Here is a 21,836-nt window from a genome sequence, read left to right on the forward strand (position 1 = left end):
TTGCGCTAGGGACGCCGGGGTGGGGGGGGCCCGCTGGCGTGTGCGCCGGTCACGTGAGGCACGGCCGGCTGCAGCTGCGGCGGTGGCGGCAGCCACGGCGGAGTCAGGGGCGGTGGCCGCGTGGGTCTGGTTGGACGGGTTCTGGAGACTGCGACGCTACAGGTACCGTGCCCCGTGTCCTGCCCACCCGAGCAGCCGCTAGCCGGGCGTCCTAGTCGCGCCCCGCGGCCCCAGCGTTCCTTCCCGCTGTTCCCCAGCCACGCCCCCCGGGACCGCGGCCCCCAGCACCCCAGAGCCCCGGACTCTTGGTTCCGCCCTCTCGGAGGGCCCCTCGCTCCGGGCTCCCCGTCCTTTCCAATCCGCGCGCTCCTCGGCCGTAGACCCCCGCCCTGCTCCTCCTCCCAGAGGCGCCTGAATCACCCTCTTTGTGCCTCTTTATTCTCCTTTTCCGACGCCCGGGTTTGTAGGGTTCTGTGAGCGCCCTGATTTTCTGACTTGAATGAATTCAGCACAGTGGTGCTGTTAAAGAAAGGGCGCCCGGCGTTTGCTGAGAGCCCCCCGGTGCTGGCGGGAGGGATGGGGGGGAGGCCGGCTGTGCCTGTGCTGCAGGCCGCCTCGCCGCGTCACACCCTGCCTGCACTCCGCAGCCCGGCCGCTCACCGCAGGGTGTGTGCCAGTGACCGCGGGCGACAGCCAGGGCACGGGACCTGGGTCGCCCTTGGTCTGGATTCTGGCCGGCCCCTTCTTAGGCGTGGGGCCCTGGGGTGTTACTTTACCTCCTGAGCCTCAGTTTCCCCACCTGTAGACGGGTGTGTGTGTGGTTATAGCTCTATAAGTTAGGAAAAGGAATAAAGTGAGACCTTAGGAATAAAACACTTTGAGGCTTTTGCATAAAGTTAGCTTTTTGTAGATGTCTGTTAATATCAAACACTGAATCATGGTGGCTGACAGCTAAGGTTTATGGCATACTTACAAAGGTCACGGTTCAAAGCACTTCGTGTGCATTACCTCATTTAATTCTCATCGTACTCCCAGGCAAAAACTGTTACACCCATTTTTACAGATGAATGAGGAAAGTACGGTGGTGAGGTGCCTTCCGCCAGGACCCACAGCTCTTAGGTGGGGGCTGGATTCAAGCCTAGGCACCATTCAGTCTGATTGTAATCATTGCGTGGATATTCCATGGGCACAGAGTTCAATAGATCAATGCCACTTTTTTTAAGGAGGTATAATATATATGTTTTAGTGAGATAAAGTTTGCATAACAAAATTTTCCATTTTAGCCGTTTTAAAGTGTGCAGCTAGTAGTATTTAGTATAGTTACAGTGCTGTGCAAGCGTCACCACTAATTAATTCCAGAATATTTCCGTCATTCCTCTTCCCCAGGAAACCCCAGCTCCGTTATAGCTCGGTTCCTCCCTCACTCCTCCTGCTGACATCCCTAACCCACTTTCTATCTCTGTGGGTTGGCCTGTTGCGTCTGTTTTATACAGGTGGAATCCTATGGCATGTGGCCCTGTGTGTCTAGCTTCTGTCCCTTGGCATCGTGTTTTCAAAGTTCATTTATGTAGGAGGTATCAGTACTTCACTGCTTTTTTAGTGCTGAATGCTATTCATATTTATCTGTATTTATATCTATATATAGAGATACATACAGATAGCTACGTTTTGTTTGTTCATTCATCTGTTGATGGCCATTTCGGTGGGTTTTTACCTTGGTGAATAAGGAAGGCTGCCCTGAACATGGCTACACTTGTTTTAATGGGAGTAACAGTTTTCAGTTATCTTAGGTATATGTCTAGCAATAGCGTGCTGTTACTCCACAGAGACATGAAACTCAGGTAGTGGGTCCTGGAGAGAATTCTGGTTTCCAGTTGCTATGTTGCTGCTCTTCTCACTCAAATCTCACTGTGGTGTAATTGCATATCAGAACTAGCAGCAGAAGGTAAGGAGTTAAAAAAAAAACATGATGTACCAATAATAACCTTATTGAAGTGCTGATTTAAACTTTGAGGTGCTTCTTAAGTTTTTTCTCAAGAGTGAAATTTGAGCTTTGAACACAAGGCAGTATTTGATTCTGTTCATTAAATACTGTGTACAGAGCAGTGTGCTGAGTGCTGTGGAGTAATATTAAAGATGTATGAGATTCTAGCATAATTCCATTACAATGCTCAAGGACAATTAGAGCTCAGTCTGAAAAACAAAACTATAAAACTTCCAGAAAATAACATGGGGAAATTTCTTCCTGAGCTGAGGCTAAAATATGATTTCTGAAGTAAAACATAGTGAGCCATACTGGAAAGAAGATAGATACATTTGGCTACAAGAAAATTAGGATTATGTGTTCATCACCTGCCCTGAAGAGACATAAAAAATACAGAGGACTTACATCTTAAATACATAGAACACTCTTATAATTCTAAGGATAAATACCAAGAAAAAAGGCACAAACTGGGAACAGGCATTTCATAGATAGGAAACGGCATTAAATAGATTTCAAAAGAATTTCAGCCCCATTAGTAAAAAGAGAAATATAAACTGGGATTCTACTTCAGAGCTCCCTTCTGGGCCGGTGGTGGGCGCTCAGGTGAGCCTGCTGCATTGAGCGTACAGGTGAGTTGGTTTTGTTGTTTAGGAAAGGCAATTGCCAAGGTGTCGGAAGTACCTGAGCGGCATGTGGCCCAGCAGCTTGCTCTTTAGGCGTGTCCCTGTGAGAGCTCTGGCGCGGGTGCCCTGGAGGAGATGAGGACAAGAATGTGGATTGCAGCACCGCTCCTGGAACCAGCAAAACGGTCCACATTCCCGTGCGAATTGTAGGGTGAGCTTAGAGGGGACAAGAGTGAACGTCAGATCTCCAGCTGCAAGTTGTGGGTGGGTCTCTAGCACATGCTGTGTGCAGGACGCAAGCCACCATGGGACACACTTGTGACACTTAAGCCAAGCAGCTAAACATTTCTTGTGGTTCAGAATACCCATGTGGGGTGAATACCTGGTATCCTAAGAGCCAGGGAATGATTGGCTGAGCATCTAGGAGACTACTAGAGAGGGGCGTGGCCAGCTTAGGAAGCCACTGGGGCTCCTAAGAGGCTGGTTTTAAGTAGGCTGGTAGCTGAGCAAGGTTTTTAAAGTTTTGTTTGAACCATGAATAGTAGGACTCATACACTGGATATATTTTTTTAAATTTCTCGAAATTATAGAAAAATTAGTTTTAGAGACATTCTAGTTGAAAGACCAAGATAGAGGCAGATTAAACATTTGGATAGGGCTGTGTGGCGTGGTAGTGCACACCTGTAATCTCAGCACTTTGGGAGGTGGAGGCAGGAGGATTACTGCAAGTTCAAGGCCAGCGTGGGCTGCATCAGGAGTTCAAGTAGCTGGAGCTACTTAGTGGAGGCCTGTGTCCAAAACAACAAAACAGCACAGCTCAAAACATTTGGATGGGGACAGAGTAGTGTGGGTTCAGAGAGGTACTCAGATGGGGTGAAGTGGTCACCGGGTGGGGGGGACACACATGGGTGCTTGTCAGCAGGTGCTGGGTTGAACCTAGGAGAAGGGCTGGACTCCAGCCGGAAGAACTTGGAGTACCGAGTGCAAGTGGGACTTCTGTGGAAACATTTTCAGTGGGAAACAGCCCTCACCCGGAATAGTTGGACACACACGTGGACTGCTGTGGCTAAAGACAGCAAGGGGGCCTCAGCTGCACCCCATCACTGGAGGTTGGGAGTCTCTGAGGAGACCTGGAGCGTGAGTGCACATGATGTGTGGATAAAGGGTGTCAGCTCATCGCTGCTGTTTTTGGAAAGCCAGACTTACTCATTCATCTCTCTGGTGCTTCCTCCCTCCACCTTTATCTCCTGCTGGACAGATAACCTGTGGTTCAAGGCAGATTTGTTACATAAAGGTCCGAAGATCCAGGGCTAAAGCCAAGGTGCGGCTGCTTCTGAAGACTCCGGGAGTGAGCCTTGGCCTCACCTGAGCCAGCTGCCACCGGCCTCCCACGGTCCTGGCCCTTGATGGTGTGCACCATCCCAGCTGCGCGCTCTCTGGCCCCTGCTTCTGGGCTCATGTCTCCTTCTCCGTGTGTGGTCCTCTCCGCCCCTCTTACAAGGACACACACAGTTACCCAGGTCTGCTTAAATAATTCAGGATCATTCGCCATCTCAGGGTCCCGAAACACATCAACTAAGTCTTCTGCCGCAGTGGGGCACATTTGCAGGGTGTGAGGATGAGGAGGAGCTGCCCGCCCCACTTGTATTTGGTGGTCCTCAGATTGTCTTTTTTCCCCTCATACTTCATTTTCTTTGAAAACATCTTGACCAGTTGAAGCTGTGGTGCACACCTGTACTCCCAGCTGCCTGGGAAGCTGAGGTAGGAAGTTGCAAGTTCAAGACCAGCCTGTGGAAAAATAAAGAAGGGTCAGGGCCGTGCTCAGTGTTGCAGGGCTTGCCCCGCATGTGCAAGGCCCTCGGTCCAGCCCTCAGTGCCATAAGAAAATCAAAAAAGCAAGGTGAGAAACATCTTTTTCTTTTGGTACTAGGAATCGAACTCGGGACCTTGCGCTTGCCAGGTAGGAGCTTGTGCCACTGAGCTAAATCCGTGACCCCTGAGAAACACCTTAACCAGCGTGGTTTGTGTTTTTGACCATGTTTCCAGGTCTGGTTCTTTTTTGAGTAGCTCAGTGATGTCTGTTTTACAAGGACTTCCCTTCTGGAACTCTGGATTCCCCAAGGTTTTCCTTCTTGGTTTGGCTGCCATGGGGACTGCTTGGTGAAGGCTGCCCTACTGTGGGCCAAGATACGGTCAGATTGTCACAGCTGCCACAGCGGTGCTGTGGAAGTGACTTTGCTTCTTGAAGTTTTAATCTTAATTTCCCATGACGCTTTTGTGCATGTTTCTTTTATAGTGCTTTTCTTTCCTCCTTTTTTTTTTTTTTTTTTTTTTTTTTTGTGTTTTCTTTTTGCACTAGGAGGGGAACCTAGAGCCTTCAATTTGAGCTATGCTCCAGGCTTTTTTTCTTTTTTCTTTTGAGACAGGGTCTTGCCACCCTGCACAGTAGCCCAGGCTGGACTTGAACTTGTGTTCCTCCTGCCTTACCCTCCCAGAATGGTGAGATTACAGGTGTGTGCCACCGTGCTTGGCTCCTTTAGGGTGTTTAATGAATCTAGCCCTGATGAATATTGTCCTGTGGAAAATGCCTTAAAAATAGTGAATTACTCTTTTTCCTACTTTGGGGACAATTCTATTTTGTTTACAGATTTTTCTTTTTTCTGGAGAGTCAGGAAACTTTCTTTTAAGACAATCTACAATTTTTTATTTTTCCCACTTTTACTGCAGTGTAACTGACAAAAAAATTGCACCGATGAGCTGTATGACATCACATGATGATCTGAATATGAATACATTGTTGAATGACCTCCAAGATGAAGTTAAAGTATCTACTCCCTGTGTGTGTCCAGAACACTGAATCTATCCTGCTGGTACATTTCAGGTGGACAGTGGAGTAGTGGACAGTGGAGCAGGTGACCTTGCTTTACATTAGATCTTCAGAATTTATAACCAAAAGTCTGTACCCTTTAACCAAATTCTCCCGCTTGCCTTCACCTCCAGACTCCCATCACCATCTAGCTACTCTTTAAGAAAACAAAGTTTTATGATAACTGTACAAGTCAGCTACACAGGCTCAAGATTTTACTGTGCAGTAGTATTGTTGAGCTCCTCTATAGTCTAGGTCTGTGGGCTGCTGTAACAGTACTGTAAATGGGGCAGCCCGTAGACAACATTTGTTTCTCATTGTTCAAGGAATTCAAGAGGAGGGCGCTGGCTGGTGTGTCTGGGTGAGAGCCTGTTCTTGGTGCCTTCTGGGCTTGTCCTCACTCAGGGTGGACCCCTCATGACCCAGTCACTTCCCCTGCGATCTTGGGGAGGGGAAGGTATGAACAATGAGACCGCAGCATACACTGGACCTCTCATCAGTTCACAGAAAAGTTAGCAGACCTGGTATGGCACCAGCTTTGGTCGGCTTGTCACTCAACCGTGTGATAAAGTCCTTCAAAACTTCCAGTGAAGGGCTGTAAACTTTTGGAATTGAATGGCTTTGGGAAAAGTGCAGAGTTTTTCTTTCACTAGACGTTATTTTCCATGCTGTGCAGGACGGCTGGGAAAGGATCAGGAGGGTGGAGTGAGCCGATAGCTTCCTGTTATTTCCTGGGAGGGCGGGTCTGACATGCATTTGGGCATGTTGGGAGGAGAGAGGGCTGCAGAGCGCCAGGCTTTAGTGCAGCCCCACCCCACCTCAGGGTCCTCCCGCCTGCCTCTCTGCTGCCCTTGCAACCAGCCAGGTTGGTGTCCTCCTTTGGTGTCCAGGGAGTAAGTCCTGACACTTCGATTTGGCGTGTGAGCATTGCACGGCGTGGCCTCACCCAGGCCCGAGCTGCTGCACGCACTCCTTGGACCCGGCCTTCATCACACCAAGAAGGCAGGCCTGCAGCAGTGCTGTCTCAGGACGTCTTCCCCTGCCTTGCACTTGCTCGGGCTGGCTGTGTGCATTCCCAGCGCACCAGCAGCTTTGCATCTTGGTTCTTCACCGTGGTGCCTTCTGTCTCTGACACCTAGTCGTGTCTTCCATGCTCTCCCAGTAGTTTAGTTTCCATGCGGACTTTCCTCCGTCACATGAGCTCCTCTGCACACTGGTACTAGGAACCTTTGTTACGTTGGATTCAGGAGCAGGTTGGTATTGACTGGGAATCCCAGCTTCCCAGGGATTTTGGGTTTCTGTACTCCAAGGCTTGGACCAGACTTTGGTGTAACAGCCTCCCAGCCCTGTGATTTATAATGGCACACTTTTAGGGTATTGTGCCGGTGGATCTGCATGTTAGCGTTTTGTGGCCATGGCAAGTATGCAAGGCTCCCAGGGGGTGATCTGGGAAGGGGCCAAGGGGGCCCTAAGGCCTCTCGCCAGCAAGGTAGGTGCACCTGTTCTGGTGGCCCTGAGCGGGAGGTTCCCTGTTGGATTTTGTATGCAATTTTCCTTTCTGTAAAAAGGTCCGCAAGATTTTTGAGTAGTCTGGTCCCAGGGTGGGGACCAAGATGTTGTTGCTGTGTGGGGACAGGACAGGAGAAGGCTCAGCCTGAGAGCTACAGCCAGAGCCCCACTCCTGCTGACCACACTGTGTCTGCCAGCACTTCAAGCTCCTTCTCTGAGCCGGGGGCTGTGAGGGAGAAGGGCTGGCCTCTGGGCTGAGGAGCTTGGCCTGCTGAGCGGTGCTGACACAGTTGTGTGGTGGCGGTGGGCTGAGGGCTGTTACTCACACAAGTGGCCCTGCTTCCTCTTCAAAGCTCTGCCCCTTTCACAGCGCGGGGCTGTGCCCAGTATCACGACACCCTTTATCCTGCCAGCCCTGCCCAGGGATTAGATATGTGTGGATACCTGAGCTCGGATGGGCCGGCCAGAATCTGCCAGGAATGTGGAGCAGGGGTGCCAGGGGGGCTGTTGCAGTTGGAGGCTCAGGTGGAGTCCAGGAAGGTGGCCCCAGCAGAAACCTAGACAGACAGGGAGAGACAGGTGGCGCCAGGTGCCACGGATAGCCCTGGATGCTGGCTTCCTTGGATGCTGGCTGGCTGCCCAGGCTCTGTTTCCTTGAGGAACCCTGCTGTCCTTACAGATTGCCATCTTTCTCCACGCTAACTGGTGGATTTGTGTCCTATTTGATGAGCATTCCTAAGAAAATCAAGTGCAAGACAGCACATTCCCCACTGAGCCTTGAAGGCCACGCGGACTGTGCCCAGGCTGGTCTTTATGCCTTGGATTCTGAGACAAGGGCATTTCGTGCTTCACCAATGCTTTACCCCCTACTTATGGCCTGGGAATTTATGTTTCTTAATTTTGCAAACTTGGATCTTGGTTTCATATAAGGCACTTCTAGGTGAGCTGCAAAGAAAAAGAAGAATCAGTTTCTTGGTTTTTGTTCACAGCTTGGCTTTCAGAGGAGGACAAAGCTGCAGACTGCTGGAGGGCCAGAGCTGGCAGTGGGGAGGTAAGACAAGGCCAAGACCAGAAAGGGGGACAGCCAGGGCAGAGGCACTGGGGAACCCCTTGAGGTCAGGCACTTTCCCCTCAACATTCATTTTGCAAATACTCGCGTTCTTGAAAAAGTTGGATCCGGGGGACAGAAGTTCCCTTTACCCAGCCTTAGTGCAAGGACCTGGGAAGCCCCGGAGCCCTGGCCTCTGCTTCCTGGACTTTGGTGTGGGCACTGCTGCCAGCAGCCCACAGGTCTTACTGGGTGGTGCTTATTTTTTGTTGAAAGCATTGTCCTAGCATCCTAGGTAAACTTGCAGGTGTGTTGGAGCAGCAGATGCATTGTTGCAGGCCTCAGGGTATTCTTCAGTTATGGTTTTATTTTTTGTTACATTTTGTTTTGAGGAGTCCTAGTGCCTGCAGGGAGTTTGTTTTGTGTGTGCTTTCTGCCTGGCAAAGTGTTTTGTGAAGACAGAAGCTGCATGAGCAGTGGAAAAGGTGATGTCAGGAGCTCTTCACTTTAGGATGGCTTGACCTCCCCATCTCAACCTTCAGTGTTTTTATAAGAAATCAATGTCTCGGTCGTTTTCCGGGCAGGTACTGCAGTGGTGACTTTTGAGTCACGGTGCAAATACTCCGACTCTGGTCTCTGTCACCTCTAGCCGGTGGTGGCGTGAGCAGGGATGTGTCCTGGGACAGCGGAACAAGGGGCTGTGGGAATGCACGACCCTCTCCAGTCAGCATTGGGAGGCCTGGAGAGGCGGTTGCATGCACAGCATAGAAGGACATTTTTGAGGCAGATGAGCCTAGCTTTGAATGGTATTTCAGAGGATTTGGGACAGGGGGCGTTGTTCTACTACACGGCAGACTCGTCAGAAAGACACTCGTCAGAAAGCCGAGACAGCTTTCAGCAGACCTCTGTCCTTAGTTACTTCCCTCATCGCTGGCCAGGTGCTCAGTGCCCACCACTTAAGGGAGAAGAGGTTTGTTTTGGCTCAGGTTACAGCCCAGGTTACAGCCCAGGTTAGCCACTCCAAGGCAGGAAGGCAGGGGAGAGGCCCAGAGCTGGGTGGAGCAGGGTGCCCAGCTCGGGCATGTTGGGTGGAGGGAGCTAAACTCTCTCGGGCCACCAGACCCTGTCTCCTACAGCGAGGCAGCCCTGAGCCCCGAAACCTGGCACCTCCCAACGCTGTGTGAGGCTCTTGGGCATCTAGATATAAACCATGAACCGTAAGAGGTCTCAGATAATCTGACCCAAGGGAAAAATGACTCCGAAGGCAACGGTTGTGTTGTAATTGTTTTTCGAAGTGTTCGGTTTGTGTTCACTGAAGTTTGTAATGTTTTCCCTTCCGGTTCATTTGGAATTTTTACTGAAGGGAGTGAATTTCTCTGAACAGAGCGCCAGTGTACAGCATTTTCCCTGTAAGAAATATGGTGGCCGAATTTTTTGAGAGAAACTTTTTTTAACTTAATTTAACGAGCCATCAGTGTAATTAGTAAGGTGGGAATGTGCGAGGCTTCCTGCTGACAAGGTTATGTCCTCCTGGGGTGGGGGTGGGGGGCGTTCGGGAGTCCTGCTGCCTGCCTGTCCCCTCACTCAGTGTCCTGTCTTGTTGCATTTGTGTCTTTTGTTGTTTTGTGATTTGGGCTGCATGATCTTATTTATCCCGCAGTTTTTCATAGCTTCATGGTGTCATATAGTGTCCCGTGTGCCATGTGGTTATTAGTGTTGTCTTGCTCAGTTCACTGTTCACTCTGCAAATGAAGCAGGAAGGAATTCATGCCTTCCTTAGGCCTATGCTAAGTGTGGCCATCATTGTTGAGTATTTTCTTTCTTTCTTTCAGGACTTTTCCTCCCCTATTTTAATGGGATTTCTTTAAGATGCCACTCCTAGTTTTACATTTTTTTCTTTTTTAGCTTAAAATTAACTTTCTTACACGTATTCTAAGCAGTATCTGTTTTTGTGTATGTCTGAGCTCTCTGTAATCTGACTTTACCTGTGACACAGTTTTAGTGTGTTCTAGCCCACAATGGTCACCCAGTTCAGTCTGGGATGAGGGTCACCTCCCTTGGTCACACTCCAGGCCCCCTGCCGGGCCTTTGTCAGGCTCTCTCTGCGTGGCTTTTTTTTTTCTTTTTGTACGGATGATCGAACTCATGACCACGCGCTTACAAGGCAGGCGCTTATGCTGCCGAGCTAAATCCCCAGCTCTGCTTGGCTTTTGCACACGTCTGTCACCATCAAATGCCATTTTCATGCCTCTCATTAAACACAGAGGCAAAATTATATGAATCTTACCACCTTTCAAAGTACACAGAACTTTGTCTCCGTGGGCACTGCCTGCTGCGTGGATGTGGATGGATTCTGCTGGATTTGTCTCCACTCAAGCCTAAGGGGCCAGGCAAAGCAAACAGTGTACAAATCAAGTTAGTAAGATGTTGCCAACCTTTCTGAAAACTTATTTTTGTCCCAAGGGGATTATAAACTGCTTGAGGCCAAGGTTGTGTCCTGATCCTATCTCTGCTGCCTCTGCTGGGGCGTCAGGTCCTCTATAAAACAAGCAGAGAGATGGATGTGTCTCCTGGGTGGCGTATGAATGAAAAACTGTGCTTCTTTCTACTCTAAGTAGGAGCTTTTTCAGGGCCCGAGCACACTGTGTTTATTTCTGCATCCAAAGCAGTGTCAGATTTAGAAAGAATCTGGTCACTCTTGGTGATTATGTTGATTAATCTCCTGGAAGAGTTTTGTAAACCACAGGTGCTAAATAATGAGATCACGCATTGACTGTGTCTGCAGGCCACATGTTCTGTGGGGAGTTTCTGTTGTTTAATTGCAAAACTGTCAAGACCTGATCCCCTTGCATGTCTGTTTGACTCAGGCAGGGATCTCTTTCCATCCCTGCAGGTTGCCATGGCTGCTGTTGACAGCTTCTACCTCTTGTACAGGGAAATCGCCAGGTCTTGCAATTGCTACATGGAGGCTCTGGCTTTGGTTGGAGCCTGGTATACAGCCAGAAAAAGCATCACTGTCGTCTGTGACTTCTACAGCCTCATCAGACTGCATTTTATCCCTCGTCTGGGGAGCAGAGCAGACCTGATCAAGCAGTACGGAAGATGGGCCATCGTCAGTGGTAATGCAGTTTGAGTTCAGATATTCTTTTCTGTTTAGATTATAATTTAAGTTTGAGCTGTACTGTTTTCCTGGGCATATGACAATGAGAAAAATCTTACGATTCTTGTTATGATTATCTTCACATGTTCTTACTTGTCTCATTGTAGGAAAACTTGCCTCATGATTTGTGTCTTATTTTTTTCCTCTTCACAGGCCTGCTAAACCCGTACCTCTTCACCCCTTACTTTCTCCCCTTTTATTTTTAATTTTATTTTTTGGTTGTACTGAGGATTGAACTCAAGACTTTGGCACTGAGCTGTATTCTCAACTGTTTTTATTTTTTATTTTGAGACAGAGTCTTAACCAGGATAGTAAGTTGCCCAGGCTGGGCAGGAACTTGAGATTCTCCTGTCTTAGCCTCTCACCATTCCTTTTTGGTGTTTTGAAATTGTCCGTAGAAATTCCTCCACTTTCACAATGCTTCACTTACTTGGAATTTCATTTTAGCCTTGTGCCCCAGAATGGCACCCGCTGGCGCCCACACTAACCAGCTGGAAGTTTGGAAACAACTTCCTCCTGTCTCTCTGAGCAGTTTGGTGAATGTAAATTGGTTCCTTGTCTGGTAGGGTATGTGGGAAAGGGTTTAGCTCACGCTATTCACGTTACTGATGCAGCATTGTCTTTAACAGTTAGCTACTAGAACTCTTGTTTTCAGGGGTCATTTTTCCCTGGTTAAATTCGGTGTGTAGTTCAGGTCCATTTTAAAGAACACCGTGCACTGAGCATGCTCATATTTCCTGGCTTGCGTCCTAGGTGCGACCGACGGGATTGGAAAGGCCTATGCTGAAGAGTTAGCAAGCCGAGGTCTCAATATTATTCTAATTAGTCGGAACGAAGAGAAGTTACAGAATGTTGCTAAAAACATCGCTGACACCTACAGAGTGGAAACAGATGTTATAGTTGCAGACTTCAGCAGAGGCCGTGAGATCTACCATCTGATTCAAGAAGCTGTGAAAGACAGAGACATTGGGATTTTGGTAAATAATGTAGGCGTCTCTTATCCCTACCCCCAGTATTTCGCCCAGGTCTCCGAGGACAAGCTCTGGGATATCATAAATGTGAACATTGCCGCCGCTAGTCTGATGGTCCACATAGTGTTGCCGGGAATGGTGGAGAGGAAGAAAGGGGCCATCGTCACGATCTCTTCCGGCTCCTGCTGCAAACCCACTCCCCAGCTGGCTGCGTTTTCCGCTTCTAAGGTCAGGCTTTACTTTCTGAAAGAAAGAATCCTCATACAATAGAGCACTTATTACAATTATTAGATTCAATTTGTTGAGTGCTTTGTCAGCAACTTAAATTTGCGTATGCTGTATTATTTTCCTGAAACGATAGGAAGCAAGTCTCTTTTACTGCTGCCTTTTCCCTCAGGTTCAGAATTAAAAGCCTTCTTCTCCCTCTGCTTTACCAGGCTTATTTAGACCACTTCAGTAGAGCGCTGCAGTACGAGTACGCTGCTAAAGGAATCTTCGTACAGAGTCTCATCCCGTTCTGCGTAGCTACCAACACCACTGCTCCTCGGAGCTTTCTGCACAGATGCTCGTGGCTGGTGCCTTCACCCAAAGTGTATGCCCATCATGCCGTTTCTACCCTAGGAATTTCCAAAAGGACCACGGGGTACTGGTCTCACTCTATTCAGGTAGAGCACGCTTTCAGCTTTGGGGGTCGGGTTAACCCATTCTACAGCTTTCTGACTGGCATGTAGGAGTTTGATGGAAGCCTGACATGGAAAAGGAACTGTGAACTCCGCGTTTTCAACTTTATGCCGTTACTGATTTCAGTTAAGATCCTAAATTCTATTACAGTGTATTGGTTGTACTAAAATTTTTCAAAAGTTCAATGTGTGTGAAAGATAAAATACTTTCAATATAAGTGGATAGTAGTAATGTAAAAATACTAAAACTTTATATGAGAATTTCAAAGTAAGGATGCCAGGAAGGTTTGAAGGCGTACATCTAAACAGTTTAATTAAAAAAACCATACAGCCATAAAATAGATCAAACAGCATGTCTGAATATACTTAGAACCATTTGCTCAAGAAGCATAGGATTTTTAAAACATTTTTTTCAGATCTGACAACGATTTGGATTTCTTTTAAAAATATTTAATTTTGTCTAAGTATTTAAAATTGTGATTTTGAGTGTTAGGGAGAGACCTCATAATGATTTATATTTTATTTGCAATAATAAATTTTTTTGTTATCTAGAAAATACTTGTGCTCTTATTTAGATTTTTTTTTTTTGGTACCAGGGATCAAACTCATGACCTTGTGTTTGCCAAGCAGGCATTTATTCCGATGAGCTAAACCCCTGGCCCTAGATTTTTCTTTAATACTTGAAGTTTTTAAAATTACCAAATATTTTGGAAACTATTAATATAAAGATTATTAAATCTACCACTATAAACATATAAGTAAATCAACAGTTAATTGAAGATTAAATGTTAAAGATTTGGCTAAAGGTTTTCTTTAACAAGAAGCAGTTTACTTAAGGTGATTGTTTTCAGATTCTTAACTGCTTGAGCAAAGCAGAAAACTAAGTAGTCGTTTTAGAAGCCCCTGACCGTGAAGCCCTTAGAAATGACAGTAGAGTGAGGGTAGGGTTACATACTACAGACATGTTCACTGTGTTTATGAGACACTGACATCTCAATCACAGATTTGTTTTTATTCCTTAAGGACGTGCTTTTCTGTCAAGAAATTCTGTGTAGCTAATATAAGTCCTAGAATCACTTTTTAAGTAGAACTGTTAAACTTCCCTTTTTTTCGGTTGCTGGTGTTTGGTTGGCTTTTGGTCTCCCTGTGCGGTCCAGGCTGGCTGCTCACTCCATAGTGATCCTCCTGTTTCAGCCTCCAGAGTGCTGGAGTTACAGGTGTGTGCCACCAGGTCTGGCCGGAACTCTCAGTTTTTTAAACTTTCTTTTTACTTTACTCAGGTGTTACTGGAGCATTGTTTTGTTTCCAGTTTCACTGCGAAGATGAGGTGCATCAGTTGCTATTTCAGTGGAACCTTACTTCTTTGGTATGGTTTGCTACTGCAACTTACATTTTGTAGTTGCTGTTTGCTGTGAACACAGTTCCCCCAGGGCCCAGAGATCCAGACTTTATCAAGGTTTCGGACCTCTGTCAGGCTTCAGTGTACGAGAGGGTTTCAGGCCTCTTGACAGGCCAGACATGGAATGAAGCTTTATTTGGTGCTGTTTTCCAGGGTGCCTTCTGCACTGTGAGTGAGATAATGCTGTGCAGAGTTTAGTATTAGCTGAGGAGCAGAGGGAGGCAACAGTCAATGTGTCTGCTCAGCTTGCTGGAAACTGCATTAGCGATTCAGATTGCACGCACATTCCCTTCCCCAGCTGAGAGTCCGTGAGATAGTACCAGTGCCTTCCACAACGGAGGGCTGGAGGGAAGGGTTGTGCTTCAGGGTCAGTGGTGCTGCGGCTCAGGTGGGCTCAGGTCGCACGAGGAGGAAATGAGGAGCGGGGAGAACGAGGCCAAGCTGGCTTTGAAAGTCCTGGGGAAGATTCAAAACAGGAGGAGGCAGCTGCAGCTGGCAGTGCGGGTGACTGGTGCGTGTGGGACACAGAGGGGTGCAGGGGAGGAGTGTGTGGCGGTGAGACAGTGAGGGGGTGGGTGGCATCATCTGCTGGCGCACGGAGGCAGAAGAGCCTTGGGTGAGAGTCTCAGGCTCTCCAGCATCGCAGAGAAAGGTGCAGGAAGAGCTGCTGCAGGGGGCTGGGTGTGGGGGCGAGGGTGTGGGGGCGAGGGTGCGGGGAAGCCGGGTGGGGATCGCATCACAGCGGCTGCCCGAGCTGGGAAGGGCATTGCTCATGCAGGTTGAGGAAGTGCACCTTCAGCCTCTGAGATAACTGCAGGTTGAGGACCCTAGATTCTGATATTTATTTAGGTTTTTTGAGACAGGGTCTCACTGTGTAGTTCACACACTGGCCTTAGACTCTAGGCAATCCTCCTACCTCGACCTCCCAAGTGCTAGGATTACACCTGTGCATCACCACACCCGGCTTCTAGCTTACGTTAATTAAGCTCTTCCCCATCCTTTCCATTCCCATTTAGTCCTTATGTCTGTAAGCCTTACCAGGCTCAGCCTCTAGGGAAGGAATGGCATCCGCGTCTTAATTGCTAATGTAGATTTCCACAAAGCTGACCAGGCACATTGGCCATGGCTTCCTCCTTCTCCTGGGTCTCCGAGGACTGCCCTTCCTCAGGAGACTGGGTTGGGGTTGATGCAGAGGAGCAGTGCTTCCTTGAGCCTGGAGGAACTGGCCAGACCCAGTGTGGAGCAGACCTTGCCCTGCAGCCCGTCCACCCGTCAGCCCCCTGCACGTCCCCCTTCCCTCAGCCGCAGTTCCCTGTGTGCAGAGCTTGGCATTCCCTCTTGGTAACCTTTGTTAGCCAGGGGACCAGTGAGTCAGCTTGAGTTCATCCAGGCATCAAGGTTTCTCTTCTGCAAGTGGCTCTTCTGCCCCGCTGCCTGAGGTGCCAGCCAGAGATGGTGCACTGTGGCTCCCTCCTGCAACTGGGGACACACCTTGATGCTGTTCCCAAATACAGAGTGGTCAAGAATGGAGTGAAAAAACCGATTTTTTGACACCACTTCTCCACTAAATAATCACTAAAAATGCACAGACTGTCATCTTAGAGAGGGGGGCTATTGATCTAGTCTGTGTCACCTGTCCACGTTTTTGTCCTCCAGAGGGACCACTACTGGATGCCTTTTATCTCCCTGGGTTTAGAATGCTTTGTCTTAGGGCACAGGTTCCAAGGAGGAGTGAGCAGGTCTTTCCTCACTGAAGCCTTTAAGGAAATTCCAGGATGCTGCGGTGTGGCCACAGGCTCCCGTCTCTCGGATGACTGACCTACACAACCGCAGCTGTACTGCCACTGTCGGGTACTCAGTGGTGCAGAGCTGATCCTTACTCTGTGGGGCAGTTAGTGATATGCAGACTTGTCCTTATTTAGTGTGGGCCTTGGAGGTGCAGAGGGAGTTGGGGCCACATATTGGGAAGAGAGTTGAGTGACCTCCATGTCATCAGAGTTCAGTTCAAGGCTGGAATGTAATGAGGTGTCAGAACGTTTGTTTAGGGTCAGATCTGTCAGAGGGAGTGCAGGTTTCTCCATCACATCGCCATAGGCTCTCATGGTGGCTCATTCCTTGACAAGGAACCGTCCTGTATATTTCAGGATGTTGAGTGGTGTCCCTGCCTCCACCCACAGGATACCAGTGGCACCCATCCCCAGTGTGATCCAAACAGACTTCCAGACAGTGCCATCTGTTCCCAGATTGACACCCTCGGAGCGGAGCAGCAGCAGCAGGACCCAACCCTGGTTGCCTGAGCCCCTCATCCTGGCCCCAGACACAGGTCCAAGGGCCTGGCGTTCCTCAGGTCTCTCTAGTGTGTCTCCCAACACCCAGTTTCTCCTAGGATACTAACTACAAGTACCTCTGCTTATTCCAACTGACTTTCTTGCACTAATGAAGTTGCAGTTCATTAAGTAAAAGTGAAATTGTCTTTTTGTTTTTATTTATTACTTTTATCTTCTCAAAAGTTTGTCCAGCCTCACTACAGAAAGGGGGTGGCTCCTGCTGGTAGTGAGCATGTCTGCTCCCTGTGGAGTCTAGGGTGGTGTTTTATGCAGAGACATGCTCACTATAGAAGTACCTGCAGACGTTTCCCTTTGTCCTATGTAATGCGGTTGATGGGCAGGTAATCGGATTAAGTCATGCGCTTATCTGTGCACCTGACTCTTCAGCAGTGATGGTTTGAGATGCTAACCTTCTCGCTGTTTTCTCTTTCCAGTTTCTTTTTGCACAGTATATGCCTGAATGGCTCTGGGTGTGGGGCGCAAATATTCTCAACCGCTCATTACGAAAGGAGGCCTTATCCTGCACAGATGAATCGGGATGATCGGTGACATCTGCCAACTCGTGGTAACCTGCAGTATTCTGACATTTGGAGAAGAACGTTTAATTTATTGTATGTGTTTTCTTTCACAACTGCTGATCTAGCATCCTGTTGATTCATCGTTTGCAAAGCAGACTTTGAGAGTGCTGTGAGGAAACCTCTAGGGTCCCCTGGATGGCACAGAGTCGATAACAACTAAAGCATAAAGAACTGATGGAAGAAACCTAAATGTCAGTGCTTTTTGCCTAATCTGTTCAAACTTTGTGTAACTTGTGCTAGGAGCCGCAGTGACCCAGCACTTAGGATTTGATCTGTCAGCTCTTAGAATTTCTGGTGTTGTTTTGTGAGGGAAATCACCTCTTTCCCTTTGTAGATGACTCCTGGTCTTGGTTTTCAAGTGTCGAACAGGAAAAGTACTGAAAAGTAAGGTTTCGGAGCTGAGAGGGCAGCGGTGGATGGTGGTATTGTAGAAGTCTGTGTGTCCTCCTGCGCAGCTCCCGTTTTGGTGTGTGTGTGTGCCTGCGTGTCGATGCCACTTTCCCGAGCTTTCCATAGAGAACCATGTGTGATATGTGCCACGGGTGTCCGAGGAACTCTGTGTGTGATTAAGTTACTTTAAAGGAGACTTCTTGTCAAGGCAGCGTGGAACCTGACGGAGTGTTACGAGTCTGGGTTTTTCCCCCAAACACCCAACAGGCCTGCCTGCCCCGGTGGTGTAGGCTGGCCGTGCCCAGCACTGCTTCCCGAGCTCCACAGAATGAAATCCTCAATTTGGATATGTAATGGGTTGCCCTCAGGCATCTTTTGATTTATAAGATAATGTGAATAAATTGTGATTTCTCAGCCTATTATCCATTTTATAACTGAAATTGAGCCCCCTAGAGCTTTTCAATCTGGGTTTCGTACACTTTTCTGTGCTATCCCATTCCAGTAGCATTCTTGATGTATTTATGAAGAGTGGTTAAAATTTTGACAAATTATGTGTGTGACATAGATGTTGAAATAGTAAGTTAGCAGCCCATCTTTGGCCGTGTAATGAATTTACACATTGTAGTGAACACTTCCATTGATGTGAAGGTAATTATGCACAAGCCCCCACAATAGGAATTAGCACTGAAACCTACTGTGAAATATCTTTAATTCAGATTCTATAACGCAGTCATGCTTGAGGGCCACATACCTAGCACTTTGAAAACCTTGTCACTATAAGAATATGGCAGCATGTAGGGATTTAAAACTGAGAACTTGATATTGTGACACTGACGCAGAAGGTCGGAAGTAGGTTGGAGTCAGGACTGATTGTTTGCTTCCCCCCGCAGCGACACTTCCTGTAGCATTTCTTCCTGTGACTTGGACACAGAAGATCAGTGTTAATTCCAGAGCTCTTTCACGCCTCGATCCTGTCTTCAGAATGTAAAAAATGGAGAACCAAACCCTTGGAGATCCTGGGTAACAGCACAGGTTTTGGTGGAAGTAGCTCAGAGTCCTCCTGGTTTCCGGCCACACTGATGGAGATTTTATGAATATGTAATAAACAGCAACTACTTCATGTAAACCATAATCAGTTACTGGTAAGGTCCTGTGTTGCTACGTGATGAGAACACGTAAACATACATTGTCGGCAGTGTTTTAAATCTACCTTGGCAGGACCAGCTAAAAATGCTTATTGATGCGGTTGTGGTGCGTAGTTGTCTATAGCTTCTGTGAAAGACCAGGACTAGGAATTTTCTTAGGTTTTCTAACTTTTATAAAACATTTTTGCTTTGAAGGTTCACTCGAGAGTTAAATAGACCATGGTGGATAGGGTTGCTTATTTTAAAAATGTGGGAAATCTGAACATTTGAAATGTAATCTGTGAATTGAAAATGTAACAATAAAGGAAGTTGCTTCTTTCCTCTGGAAGAGGTTTTGCTGCAAATGTTTGCAAGCTGGTTATTTTTTCCTTGTAGAAATGATGACTAAAGGTTACCCTGTGAACACTGAGTTTGTAATTTTAATAAAAGCTGATGTTTGTCTGGCATCTCAGCTACTTGGAACACCGAGGTAGAAGATCAAAAGTTTGAGCTCAGCCAGAGCAATTTAGTGACATCCTGTCTCAAAACAAACAAACACATACAAAAAGGCCAGGGATGTAGCTCAGGGGTAGAGCGCTTGTGTGGCATGCTCAAGGTTCAAGCTCCAGTATTGTGGGAGGGGCTGATGCTTTCATAACAAAATCGTGCATACCATGCCTGGTGAGCTTTTGACACACTAGAGTGACATCCTGATCTCAGCTGATGACTGAGTAGGATGAAGATGGGTTTATTGAATTTGGTAGCATGGAGCTGGTAGGTGATTAGCCACAAGCTGTTGCAGTTGTGTGATGGGGATAAAAGCTATAGTGTGTTCAGTGGACTATACCTGTAATCCCAGCACTCAGATGGCTGAGGCAGGAGAATCACTATGTTTGAGGCCAGCTTGTGCTACTTAGTAAGTTCAAGGCCACCTTGAAATACACAGCAACACCCTGTCCAAAAAAGACAGCAAATAGCAACATCTCTGAGGACTGTTTTGGGTTTTTTCCTACCTCAATTACATAAGATCTTGTCACATTTGGGAACCAAGGGGTTAAATGGTATGTTCTCAGTGTTGATATTCTGTGTTGTCCAAAACCAATTCTAGTCTGTCCATGACTGTTTCTCAGTGCATACAGTCCCTTAGAATTTAGTGATCGAGATATAATGTACTAACTGTGCAGTGGTGTGGAAGCTATATATATACACTGAGCAGAAACTAAAGTTTGGATTTTGATCTTTCCCCAGGTAAGTGACAGGCAGTTTAACCCTGGCCCCCGGGGCCTTGCAGGCAGGCATGTGGGCACAAGGTTACTGTTCACAGTCATCCCTTGGTGTGTGTGTTGGTTGGGTTCCAGGACCACTGTGGATACTCAAATCTGCAGAGGCTGTTCTTACAGAAAATGGTGTAATATGTGTATATCACCTATGTCTATCCTAGCGTATACTTTAAATTATATCTAGGTTACTTATACCTAATCTATAAATGATATGTAAATGGGGTGGTTATTGTTTAGGGAAAAATGACAAGGAAATAAAAGTCTATACATACCAAGTATGGACACAGTTTTTTCCCAGATACTTTCAATCCAGGATTAGTGGAGCTGGTGGATATGGAAACTACTGATACAGAGACCCAGCTATATAAAATGGGCTTTGTGTTACATAATTCTGTCCAACTGTTGGCTAATGCAACCAAGTGTTATGAGCACTTTTAAGGTAGACTGTGGGGTTGATGAGCTTGGGAAAACTGGGTTCATTCTTTATGGAGAGGGTAGGCTCTTAGGCAGGAGGTCTCCGACAGTGCCCACTGTATATGCATGATGGACCACATGTCTGCCTCAAACATGTTCTCTCTGCCTGTCAACCTTGGGAGCCAGGTAGTTAGAACCCCATGTAGGGTCTTCCTCTGTTCCCCCTGATATTCACCACTGGTTGGTTGTTTCAAATCTCATTTGACCTCTAGAGCCTCATTTGGGAAGCCTGCCAGCCTGAGATCCCAGTGAATAACCCAGTTTTGGTGTAGGTACTGACACCCAAAGACAAACTGAAGTGTGGCAGGCCCTGGGCTCAGTTAGTGCTTTTCCCTTCTTGCGTAACTCAGACACCACCTGGGAACCATGAACATGAAGCTGTTGTCCTCAAAAAAGCAATAAAGCTTACCGTGTGCTGGTGGGGAAGCTGTGGAGACGTATCTCCATGGGCAATCTTGCCGTCAACGTCTGGTGTCTGTCAGGTTGAAGCTGTGACCTGAAAGCGTCTCCATACATGATGCTGCTAGCTGTGCAGGTCCACTAGGACCTCCAGGATCTTTTGTGCTTGTGTAGTAGTCGTTGGGCTTAGGACCTTCAACGTGTGAACTCTGGCTTTCCCCTGTTCAGCTGGTGTCTGTACCATCAGCCATTATTCTATAAAATGACAATTTGAATAAAGGTTTACTTTTCCAGGGAATTGCAGATGTTTGTTCTATACATGAAGCGTGAGTCTTCAAAAAAGGAAAGTACGCATTTGGCTTTAATGAAATCCTTACTGTTTCACCAAGCTCAGACACCCTAGCAGCAGAGGAACCCTTCCAGCAGTCGGGCCAAGAGTTTAGGGTTTAGGACTTGGTGGAGATGGGATCTGGGGTTTCCATGTCTGCGTGGGTTCAGATCCATTGGCAAGGGTCGGGATCCTGGGCCACCCCAGTTTGGGAGGACCGGAGTTTGCTTGGATATGGGCTTGGCTGAAAGAGCGCTAGGGTAACGCGCTTTCAACACGGAGGAAGCTGGCTAGAGGGGAAGCTTTTTGTTACCACGAACCTGGCCCTAGCTCAGTGCAACAACACTTGCGCTCTGGTACTCACAAGTCGGGCCGCAAGTGTCGCGAGACTTCCGTCTATCTCCCGGTACGCGTCTGCGGCCCTGGGTGCCAGGAGCGCGCACGCTGCGCTGACGCTCCCGACCGTGGGTCTCCTCGCTGGTGGCGCGGTCTCGCGAGAGTTGCTAGTAAACACCCCCGAATGGAGAGTCGCGGCGTGTTAGCGGCGGAGGCTCCGTTATCCCGGGCCCCCCGGCTACGAGCCTGAGGCGCCCGAAGGTACGTAAGCAGCCTGCGCCGGGAACCCCCAGCCGCTGCCCCTCCTCGCCTGCGGGCGGCCGCACGCGTCCTCTGAGCCGGCCGCGCCCGAGGCCTGAG

At 47.9% G+C, this 21,836-nt stretch overlaps 2 protein-coding genes and 1 long non-coding RNA gene across 14 annotated transcripts in view; 2 read left to right on the top strand and 1 right to left on the bottom strand.

Moving 5' to 3' along the window:
• The first annotated feature begins 25 nt into the window (after positions 1-25).
• Hsdl1 (hydroxysteroid dehydrogenase like 1) lies at positions 26-19,024 on the top strand. 11 transcript variants are annotated; one of them, XM_063247729.1, is made up of 6 exons: positions 32-162; positions 7,972-8,033; positions 10,965-11,149; positions 11,944-12,389; positions 12,599-12,826; positions 17,002-19,024. In XM_063247729.1, the coding sequence occupies exons 3-6, from the start codon at positions 10,993-10,995 to the stop codon at positions 17,107-17,109; spliced, it is 939 nt and encodes a 312-aa protein (XP_063103799.1). In that variant the 5' UTR covers positions 32-162; positions 7,972-8,033; positions 10,965-10,992; the 3' UTR covers positions 17,110-19,024. The 11 variants fall into 11 exon arrangements, with proteins under 11 accessions (XP_063103793.1, XP_063103799.1, XP_004999995.1 ...); XM_004999938.4 differs by having other exon boundaries at positions 38-162; positions 10,924-11,149; XM_063247730.1 differs by lacking the exon at positions 32-162 and adding an exon at positions 5,066-5,519.
• LOC101787696 (uncharacterized) lies at positions 18,228-21,666 on the bottom strand. Of its 2 annotated transcripts, none has more exons than XR_010047078.1 (3): positions 21,505-21,666; positions 20,823-21,067; positions 18,228-18,611 (listed from the first exon to the last, which is right to left on the bottom strand). It is a non-coding gene; the product is annotated as an uncharacterized LOC101787696 (long non-coding RNA). The 2 variants fall into 2 exon arrangements; XR_010047079.1 differs by having other exon boundaries at positions 21,461-21,553.
• Mbtps1 (membrane bound transcription factor peptidase, site 1) overlaps positions 21,583-21,836 on the top strand; it is a 49,324-nt gene continuing 49,070 nt past the window's right edge. The window contains exon 1 of the mRNA XM_003461960.5: positions 21,583-21,737. The gene's annotated coding sequence lies outside the window, so the exon portion shown is untranslated. The remainder of the gene's footprint in view (positions 21,738-21,836) is intronic.

Source organism: Cavia porcellus, unplaced genomic scaffold (assembly GCF_034190915.1).
Source record: "Cavia porcellus strain 051 isolate PalLab524CR breed Dunkin Hartley unplaced genomic scaffold, mCavPor4.1 scaffold_4, whole genome shotgun sequence".
In the NCBI taxonomy this organism is placed as follows: domain Eukaryota; kingdom Metazoa; phylum Chordata; class Mammalia; order Rodentia; family Caviidae; genus Cavia; species Cavia porcellus.